General features: G+C 40.8%; 1 protein-coding gene across 1 annotated transcript in view; it reads right to left on the reverse strand.

Moving 5' to 3' along the window:
• SYNJ1 (synaptojanin 1) overlaps positions 1-2,576 on the reverse strand; it is a 67,699-nt gene extending 65,123 nt beyond the window's left edge. The window contains exons 1-2 of the mRNA XM_054389419.1: positions 2,554-2,576; positions 1,076-1,221 (exon numbers count right to left, since the gene is read on the reverse strand). Of these exons, the coding sequence (XP_054245394.1) occupies positions 1,076-1,199 (124 nt within the window). The 5' untranslated portion in view covers positions 1,200-1,221; positions 2,554-2,576. The remainder of the gene's footprint in view (positions 1-1,075; positions 1,222-2,553) is intronic.
• Positions 2,577-11,137: the final 8,561 nt, after the last annotated feature.

The following is an 11,137-nucleotide window of genomic DNA, read 5'->3' on the forward strand; positions in this document are numbered from 1 at the left end:
GAGACCACAATGCTGCCAAGGAGCACACTCGGGTATAGGAGAGCTGATTGCAAATACCAAAGAAAGGAAAAGCCTTTCAAGTCTTACTCTTCTTTGGACATCACATTTCTAATTCTTAAGTTTTGTAAGAAAACACACTCCCCATTCAGCCTACTCCACAATCTCAAAGCCAGAGCATCCCCCTCAAAGGCAGGTTTTTGAGTCTACACTCAAGCTTCAGGCAGTGAATCCAATCTCCCATTTCCTGATCGTGTTCTCAGAATAGCTAGGCCAGAAAACCACAAACAGGCATCATAAAAAATTAATCAGAAAGTTATTGACTAAAAAAACCCACCTTTTCCACAGCTGAAGCTTCTCTATGATCCAAAACCAATCTTAGAAACCATGTGCAATGAGGTGCTCAGACTACATTTTAAAAAACCATCCATAGGCTTCAAGGATCTCTTATGCACTTCTCTTTAAAGGGTCCTCCTTCAAACATGACTTTTTTTAAAAAAGGGAGGAGGGGTTGCAAAAAGAATTTCAGGGAAACATTTCATGCATTTAACACTGAAAAGGTGTAAAAATAACTTTGCAATGCAAGACATCTTGCTCCAAATATTACTCATTTTATTACATGACAAATCAATACAGAGTCTCAAAATAGGTTAAAAATACAGGGACAAAAACAAAGCTAAAAATCAAAAAGCCATCAAAAAATCATGATACAAAAAGAGGTAAATTAAGATGATATATCATTTAAGAACATAGATGGTTTTTATTATGAAATACAATGCAGAGAAGTAGCTTTTCAATGAGCTATGTATTCAAAAGAAGGCTGTTCAGAACCAAGAAACAAGCAGATGTTGGAAGCTATTAGAAAGAGAAAATTTAGTATACATGCATGATGAAAAGCAATTAAATGTGCAAAATTTTCCTCTCAACAGATGAAGATATGAAAATGTCTTTTTTCCCCCCCTCATTTAACTCAGAAACCCCTCCATCAGTAAATAATAAAATCATTGCTTCTTTATATTCCATAAATAAAGATTCTGCCAACTTTTTACATTGTAATTATCAAAACTTATCAACTTACAGAGGACAGCCACAGCTCCAGATTCAAACATAAGACATTCTTCTCTGTTTCTGGTTTCCACTATCACACTGAATGGAACTGGATCCAGCCTGTGATAGACGCGGTATCCTTTACTGAAAGCCATTTTGACTTCTTCAGAGGCAGCCCTGTCCAACACAAGATTATGTTAGTGAAACCTTCTTATGGTTCCAGATGCCTTCTGCAAAGCAGGTCTGAGTTGCATCCTTTCCTAGGGCTTTTTTACATGTTTGACAAAAGCAGCCAAAAAAACCCCACCCCAGCCTGCTGGTTCTTTTTACTTTAAGACACTTAGCTCATCTCATGTTCCAAAACAAATACAGGGACTATCTAAAGGTAACGTTTCAAAAACATAATTACCCAGAGAAACATCTTTCAAAACAGAGGATTTAGTTAAAAGCTTCTTAGAGACAAGAATTTCTTCCACAATCTTTAATAAAAAGGATTTCTTAGAAAAAAATAAACAAATAAAAAAACCCCAAACAACAAATCAACAACAACAAACAACAGAAAGAGAATGAAAATATGGTTCTCTAGCCAACACAAATATTTAAGTGTGGTAACTACATTAATCATATACATAATAATGACGAATGCAGAGGACCAGAAGCCTGGCAGGCTTCAGTTTTTAGATCTGGCTTACGGATCCTGACCTTGTACAAAAGGACAGTGTATTTTAAACACAGAGGCTTTTAAGACCTTTCAAAAGACAATAGACTGACGTTTATTTCGGTTTTCTTTTTCAAATGAAATCAGCTTTTTGCTCGGCTTTAAACCCTCCCCTGCAGTAGCTCACGACTGAAATATTGCAGTATTGTATTAGGGAAACTGCCCGTAAACCACAGAGGTGAGATCTGTTAAAACAGTAAAGAACAATAAGAAGCTATAAACAAACGCGAGACTAGCCAAATTCTATGGGCTTAAGCTCAGCAAACATACAGCGAGGAAAGATTCTTCTTGAAAGCCTGGAGCAGCGTTTTCCGCCTTCCCTTCAGCTCAGTGTCCGTAACCTCTACGGCGGACACGGACTTTATGCCCCTGGTAGCGAACGTACTGGCACCCACACTCCAGCGCACCGACCCGGGAGCAGCGGCACCGGTTCGGCCTTCACGCGAAGCCCCTCTTCCTTGCCAGGCAGGAGGAAAGGGTCACCAAACAGCTGCGAGTTTCCCACCGCTCGGCCGAGGGTCAGCCCCGGAGCCGGGACCAAGCGGGCAGATCGCCGCCCCGTTACCACCTGCCACCAGAACTGGTGCGCGCAACCATCCACCGCAGCCCGGTGCCGCCGGTACCCACGGCGCTGAAACCTCCATTTTGTCTGGCGCCAGCGGCCCCCCCGCGGCCCGAGCCCCGCAACGGCGACAGCCAGGCCGGCTCCATCGCGCACTGACAGCCACCGAGCGCCCCCAGTGTTGCTGCCGCTGCCAACCCCCTCCCAGCCCTCACAGCCACAGCGATACCAGCGTCTTCCTCACCGGCCGCGCCACCTGCCACCACCGGCCGCGCCGCTCCGCTCCCTGCCGAGGGAACCGGCGGGACCTCACTTCCGCTCCTGCCCCGCCGTCCCTTCCGCATTGCGCCTCCCGCCACCGGAAGCCGTTAGAGGGCGTGAGGGGTGGTGGCGTTCGCTGTGGCACGGGGGTATCGTTGCGGGCATGGCCTGAGGTGGAATAAGGGGCGGCTGTAAAGCGGTTGCCGGCCGCCCCGCGGGGCAGTGGTTGATGGGACGTGGGGGTGTGCGGGCAGGGGGGTGTCGACCCGCGGGAGCAGCGACAGCGGGCGGGGTGGAGGCTGCGCTCAGCCCCGGGTTCCTGTGAGCGGCGTTCCTCCCGTAGGCTGTCTCAGGGACGCGTTGAACCAGAGTGTTGGGCAGCCCCGCTGTCAGACTGGAGTTCAGCCTGAGAAAACTTGACTCCTTAATGAAAAGTAAGGGAACAGAGCTCTGAACAGAAATTCTCATTTTGAGTTGTAGAAGTGTTGGGTTGCAACCGTCGAAGTTGAAAAATGTACTACGGATGCATGGTGAGGCTGTGGTAAACAGAGTTAGTCCCATAGAATCACTGGGTTGGAAGGGACTTTTAAAGGTCATTTAGAGTGACCCCCTTGCAATGCATAGGGACGTCTTTAAACAGATCAGGTTGCTCAAAGCCCCATCCAGCCTGACCTGGAGTGCTCCCAGGGATTGGGACATCTACCTCCTTTGTAGGCAACCTGTGACAGTATTTCACCACCCTTATGGTAAAAAGTGCTTTTTACCTAACTTAAATCTGCCCACCTTTAGTTTAAACTTGTCCTGTCACAAGTGGCCCTGCTGAATAAATTGTCCCCGTGAGCCCCAGTCCTGGTTGTGTATTGGTTACAAGCGCAGCAGGGAGAAAAGGTTAGGCACGGGCTCAGGAATAGCAGTGCAAAATGAAAAACCTCCCATGTAAAATGTATGATGGGCAGGAAGCTGTCAGTGCAAATGCTCTCCAAGCGTCTTGAGTCAGGTGGGAGCACTGAATCACGGCTAAAGCCTGCCATTTTCTGTTGGGCTTCCTAAGTTTTAGAGACAGACTGTGAGCATCTCTCTGGAAATTTCCATTCAGCCTGTGCAGGCTGTTAAGTGGAGGAGGAGTAACGCTTCACAGGAGCTTTACTGTATTGTGTTAGTGATACATTGCAAGATGCTGAGCAGATTATAGAAGGCAGGTTTGAGAGCTACATGTGAAGAGAGAAGTGGGCTTTACCACATCAGATAAGGCTGGGGCCAGGATGGCAGTTTGGTTGGAGAGCTGACAATAAAATCTGAAGAGGTGTGGAGAAATTCTCTTCACTGAGACTAGAATTTGAGCTAAAGAATATGCATAAGGGCAAACATGAGAAGTATTGCTGTCTCCTGAGATAAAAGCTGGGCCATCTTTGGTTTTATATTGGAGCTTTTCTTTGCACTAGCTTCTTGCCCGCAATCAATTCCCATTGCAAAGGGTAAAAATTAAAACCTGAAAGACCTTTCCCGCTTCTTAGAAACTTTATATTGAAACACACAAAGTTATGTTTGATATATATTCATTAAATAGCTCCAATCTTTTCTGAAGAAATAATAGATTGCATACATAACCTTTTGATATTTAAATATGGTCTTACCCTCCATACCTACCATATGGTAAGTACCAGTTGAGTGGAGTACACTGGTGGAAAAGAACACAGAGCAAATATTTGTGATGTAAAATACAGTATAAGTGATCTTTGTGTATTTTTAGCTGGCCAACTTCCTACATGCATTATGATGACCCTGGTGAAAATGTTCTAGAAATGTTTTATGTTTCTAGAAAAATAAAAATACAGTATTTTAAAAGACAATATTCAAGTTTCATGGGGCTTGCAATTACTAGAATGCATAATTGCTAACAGCTTATTACAGCTTATGCTATTTCTCTCGCTGATGGTTGACACATTCAATTGGACTATTCTAGCATAGCATCAAAAAGATACTTACAAAACTTTTTTACTATTGAGAATGTTAAAAAAAAAGATGACAATGGGGCTGATATAGAAGTAAGCAGGCATGTCATGGTTTTATCCATGCATAAAAATCACTAACAGGACAGCACATTAAAGTTTGCTTGCAAGATGCACCCAAGGCTAAATTGGTAGATAAATATAGCATAAAACGATGTATCAACTTCACATTTTTTCAGCAATAGAGTAGGTTCAGATGGCATGTGTGGTTTTTTATGTAAGGTAGTTTTCTTGCCAATACGTTTTGCCTCAGGACAATACTTTTTCTTTCTTCTGATAGCTAATTGTTATTATGCAATCGAAAATTGACTACTCCACTATTTGCTTGCTGACTTTCCAATACGTGGGGGAAGTACATCAGCTGAAAGTATAACCATAGAATCATTGAATCACAGAATGGTTTGGATTGGAGGGGACCTTCAGAGGTCTTCTAGTTTCAACCCCCTGTTACAGGCAAGGACATCTTTCACTAGACCAGGTTGTTCAAAGCTCTGTCCAAGCTGGTCTTGAACATTCAATGACAGGACATCTATAACTTCTCTGGGCAACCTGTTCCAACATCTCAGCACCCTCACTGTAAATAACATATTCCTTATGTCAAATCTAAATCTATCCTCTGTTGCACATTGTCCTGTCACTACAATTCATGATAATGAGCCCCTCCCCAGCTTTCCTGTAGACTCCCTTTAAGTACTAGAAGGCTGCTATGAGGTTTCCCCAGAGCCTTCTCCAGGCTAAACAACTTCAGCTCTCTCTGCCTGTCCTCACAGGGGAGGAACTCCTGCCCTCTGATAATCTTTCTGGCCCTCCTCTGGATCTGCTCAATCAAGTCAATGTCTTTCTTACACTGGGGGGCCCCAGAGATGAACACGGTACTCCAGGTGGGGTCTCACCAGAGCAGAGCAGAAGGGGAGAATCACTTCCATTTGTATGCTGGCCATACTTCTTGTTTTCAAGGATAGAACTGGCTTTCAGGGCTGCAAATGCACATTGCTGGTTCATGTCAAGTTTTTAATCCACCACTATCAGTATCAACTGAGAATGTAAGAAATGTATTGCTGTCCACTTGTGGGAGCTTTGATAAAGCTGTTATCAACCTGCAAAAATACTGCTGTTTGTAAGTGAATGGAAAATGAGAATGAACATTTGATTCTAACTAACTGCCAATGTAACATACTGCATAATATAGCAAAGCATATTACAAGCTGTCCAAAAGCAGAGTTGACTCAAGGCTTCTCAGCAACCCCAGCGACATTTACCTTTGGTATCAAAAAGGTGAGGAAGCCCAGTGCCATGCTGTGCCTGTCACAGGGAAGACAGGTATAAAGGCAGAATTAGGATGTCTGAAGGGGGAAGAAGAAAAATTCTGGGCCTGCAGATCCTGCTGCAAAATTGGGAGGAGGGCAAAAGTGAGGAGAGGGGGAGCCTCAGCCTCACAGTGTCAGCAGCTTCACACAGCCACCTCTCCCCTTGGCAGCAGCAGCAGCCCCGCTTGCCAGGCTCTGGCATGTGCATTGCTGGCAGCAGGGCCATTCCACTAAGCGTTCACATTTTCTCAGGGACATCTGTGGTGCTGTACATTGCTGATTTGGCACATAAAATGCAAATAGATGAAAGTTTTGAAATGGTATTTAGTTCATGTATCCTTCCTAGCACTTATTATTGGCCTTACTCCTCTAAACCCCTACCAGTCATTAAAACCTTTAAAGCTTAGTTTGTTCTATCCACCATTTGTCTGCAGATGCAGGTTCTCAGAACCCTGAGGTAGTAACCATATGTGTATGTTATAATTTTAGTATCTTTAGTTCAACCAGTGTCTTATGCTGCTTGGAGCTTTTGGGTAAAACGGTAATATGTAATTTAAATTGCTTTAAATTGCAAGTCTTGTGTATTGTTTTGTCTCCATGCAATTATTTTATCCCCATTCATTTATTTTGTCCTATTTAGGGAAATAGGTTCAGTTACATAGATAAATGAAGTACCCTTGGACAAAAAATCCTACGTTATTTCACAATGCAGACAAACTAATTCAACTAAGAATTGTAAGGCTACTAAAGTTTTATGTTTGGAATACCACAAGCAGGGCAAAACCGCTCAACTCTGATCCATCCTGTTGGTTGCGTGTGACTTCCTCAAAGAACCACAATCATCTTTCTTTCTTGCATTTTTGAAGCCTCCTCAGAGTTCTCTTTTCTGTACACAGCAATACTAACTCCTGCAGGAATGTTTTGCTTGTGACTTCACAGGCAAAACCTAATGGTCAGGTCACAGGCATTGTTATTTCATTTTAGAGCACTAATCACAGAACACTTAATTTTTGCTGGCCAACTAATAAACCTAAGATGACAGGGATACTGCTTTTAAGCACCATAATGCATGTTCAGACTGTTAAATCAAACCTCTCCAAGTCATTCTACCAATGCCATACAGTACATCAAATCTGCAGGTGCATATCCTCTCACTTTGTGTATGAACCCTAAATAAATATATGTATTTAGGGTTCTTTATTTTTAGAGTTATTTTTAGAGTAACTAAGGGAGAGCTGAAAGCAGAACCATTGATTAGTAAACTTTTGCAGAAAATGAGATGTGAAAGAAAGAGGAATCATGTGGCTCTCTGCATCTGCACAATTCTTCTCCATTTCACATTTCAGATTTCACTTTGTTGTAAAGGACAGGGTTTTCCTTTCGCTGGTGGTGACCTTCAGGGTAAAGGTAATTCTGTAATAACTATATTCATACATAGCTGTACAATAAAATAATTATAATAATTAAAGAACTGTAATAGTCATGTAATATATTCTTCTGGTCATAAAAATGTCAATGGCTGACAGTTTTACATGCAGTTTTTTCTGTATATGTTCTACGTCTCCTTTTCCTTAACAACACAAACTACTAAAGAGGTTATTAGACTTTCTCTAGAGTTCTGAGAAAAGGATTGCTGTGTCACTTAATGAGTTAGTACCTTCTCACATGGGATTTCACCATCATCTAGGACATCAGTCTCTTAACATGCTATAATTATTAATTTTGATAGTGAACAGTGAGATACACACGGTAAACTGGGAGAATAATATCAATGCAGTTGGCCTTGGATTATACCTCAACCAAGCAGCAGTTGTCTACTAACCTTTAATTTGCATTAATAAATTACATACAGAGAAAGTGGTAGAAGTGAAAGTGTTTTTTTGTTTATAAATAAATTTTAGCAATATTATTGACATAAAGTCTGTAAGTGCCTATGCAACTCTAACCATTTATACATAGGAAAGTGCTGCACTGTCCAAAATGAGATGTTAGATTGCTTATCATCCAGAAGTGTTCTTTGCTGCAAGTTTCTTCATGTTATTATAGTCGAAATGTGACATTGTTTGGGGATAGGAAGGAGAAACTCCTTCCTAAGAGTGCAAGGGCTTAGGTATCACAGCCGCATGGTGTCATTATGTTAGGGGGAGGACAGGCAAAGTATAACATAGCTGGTCTTCCACAGCAGTTAATTAGGAAAATGACTACAGGCAATCTTGAAAGAAAAAAAAAATCTCTGTAGTTATAATTTATAATGAGGTTACAAGGAAGGTATTCTCTTCCTTTGCTCCCTTACAGTTCTAGCCACAATCTGAATTGGAGCAAAATGCCTGTATTTTTAATAATTAATATCTTGAGCTTTGCTGCTCTGGTAGTCTAGAGCCCCTTTAGTAGTGTGCAGACCTATTGAAACTGCAGTTACAAACCCACATTTAAGTTTTGTAGTTGTATATGTATATATATGTGTGTGTATGTGTGTACATACATACACACACATATATACACCATTACAAGAAAAGTGAAATTTGAGATGGTAGCTGATAGCTTTTCTCCTCTCTGAACTACACCCAGGTGAGAGTGAGGGAATGGCTCATTATAAGTATTTTCCTCAGAGGGGCAGTAGAGGATACACATAAAGATGATTTCCAAAACCACTGGCACACCACCACAGGGAGTTGAAGTGGACAGCAGGCTAAAGAGGCTTTCAGAGCAGACGGATTACCACTGACACCTTTCATGAACAGGCCATCATTTCCATTAGAGGCACCAGGCACTGAAAGAGAATAGTTGACTCCACCCCTTTCTGAAAAAATTCACAATAGAAAATCCAAACTCAAACACCTGGTCAAGTACTTTCCTAATTTTCCATTGCTGACATCTTTGAATCTGCCACCTTGTGGCTTCAGTGGTTAGATAGCAGTCAAAATCCCAGAAATATTAAAACCAGTGCAAAGCTGTTGCATTTGAGGCTGTAATTCCAGTGATTCTGAACAGATGTGACAGTATGCAATGTACACTTCTGTTAATATGTTCAGAGAGGACAGGCTTCTAAAACTTAACAATTATTTCAGTAATTTAATTAGAAGGAATTCCATCATCTAAGATACCCAAATAGAAGTAAAGTACATTTTCACCCTTGCAGTAATATTATCTGTTTGCATTCTTTTCTAAACAGTAACACTGCCTCTCTGGCTGAACAACCAGTCTGACTTAGCACAGGTCTTAGAACTGCTTCTGCAGGTTTTATTCTGTCCACAGAATATACCTGCCACCTGCCCGTCCCTCCCCCAATATCCAGAGGTATAAGTGTAACAGCTGTTCTGAATATTGACAGTAGTTTTGTTGTGCTATAAAAGCTTGTGTTAAAGACATTATCCTTAAGCCATGAAAATAACCTTCACTGAGCTTTATAGCTTTATACTGCAGTGGCTAGGCTAAGAAGTATAGCCAAACTAGACTGTGCAAAGGGTGTCTGAACTATGCATCCTCACCCATGGAGACAGGGTGACTAGAAGGCACCCTAAGATGCAGAGAGGTCTCTGTACAGTATTGTTCCCCCCCCAAAAAAAAAAATCCAAACCACCAAAATCAACTAATGTTGTGTATTTTTGATTACTCCTTTCCCTTCTCCCTCCCTCCCTCAACCAAACATTCCATAACTCTGAATCTCTCTGAGGATTAAGTAACTCGAGTATAAATACTCTCAGAAATGTTGGCAGCATGGATTATTTCTGTCCTCTTCAGTCTAAGAAAATATTAGTCCATGAAATTTTAAGCATGGAAAATGTAAAATCTGTCAATATTAAATCATGTACCTACCAGCATGATAATTCAAAATATCTTAAAGACTCTGGAGGAATTTCTATATTTATCCTATTGGTTTTTATAGTAAAAACACTTATGTTCACTCCAAAAACGTTCAGAGGATGACTTCTTTCTGACACAGTGAGGTAGTCAGCCAGCATGTGTACCATTTCATCACTGCATTCCTAAAGGAATAAAGCTTAACAAAGTGCACTGCAGCAGCTCCTTGATAGACAAGTTTATTGAAACAATCTCTAAAAGCAGGTATTTCTGAATGTACTCCATCAATCCCAACAGTTCAGAAAAACAGTTGTTCTGTGTCCAAATGAAGTGTGCATGTTACAAATTGTACACTTTTAATATACTCATTTATACCACATGACATGAGCATAAAATACAATGATTTCTTCCGTTATTCCATATGCCAATTTATTGCTACAGTTCCCCGAAAAAGTAGGGCACACCTAGGAATAGCTCTTAATCCAAGGCTATTACAGCTGTTCTCATGCCTTGAGCTTCAAGATCAAAGGACTAGTGTTCTGATGTAAATCACCAGGGTTTTATAAAGTGTTTTCTTTTTAATTTAAATGTAAATTGAATGCTCTTCTTGCAAGACTATTTTCAGATGTTATTTAGGGGGAACGTCTGAATATTTACTATAATATAAATACTTCAAATCATAGGATATAAAATTTTCTTCACCTTCCTTTTGCTTGACATCTTTAGCTATACCAATCAGAAGAAACAGGTTCCATGTATGAAATATAAAAAAAAAAAAAAGGAAAAAAACAAAGACAAATACAGAATTTAACCAACTTGCACAAGAAAGAAGGCTCAGAGTTCATGGGTAAACTACTACTCCTACAAAATGAAAGGTGTTTGGGACTTTGGAAGTGCTGTCATGTATACTTGTGCAATAATCACAAGTTCTCTCTGTATAGCTGTATTAAAAAATCCCAAACAACTCATTAAGCACTGATTGTAATTTTTCTTTGCGTTTTAAGAACAGTCTTAAGAGTTCCATCTTCTGAATGAAAATAATTTTTTTAGCTATTCCAATTGGAGTGCAGCACAGCTACTTTTTAAAGACCAGGTTGCATTTGAATGTGTCTCGTCTCTAGCTCAAATGATTTTGACATATTTGAATGTTTTGCCAGCCCTTTTGACCAATAATCTGATCGTTTTATTGTCAAAATAAGTACTTTTTAGCAAACGAAAACCTTATTCCAACAGTACAAGGCCTCTATACCCAGTGTGAAAGCAACATGGTGGTATAAATATATGCATACATTGCATTACACATAATATATCATAACACATTCCAGTTAGCCATGGAACAATTAACAGGAGTAGATGACTACTAATCATGGGTACAAAGTAATTTTGTAAACGAGATTTTGAGAAACTTTAAAGGAAAATCTGATTTCTGGAAAGA

Source organism: Indicator indicator, chromosome 1, assembly GCF_027791375.1.
Source record: "Indicator indicator isolate 239-I01 chromosome 1, UM_Iind_1.1, whole genome shotgun sequence".
Taxonomy (NCBI): Eukaryota; Metazoa; Chordata; class Aves; order Piciformes; family Indicatoridae; genus Indicator; species Indicator indicator.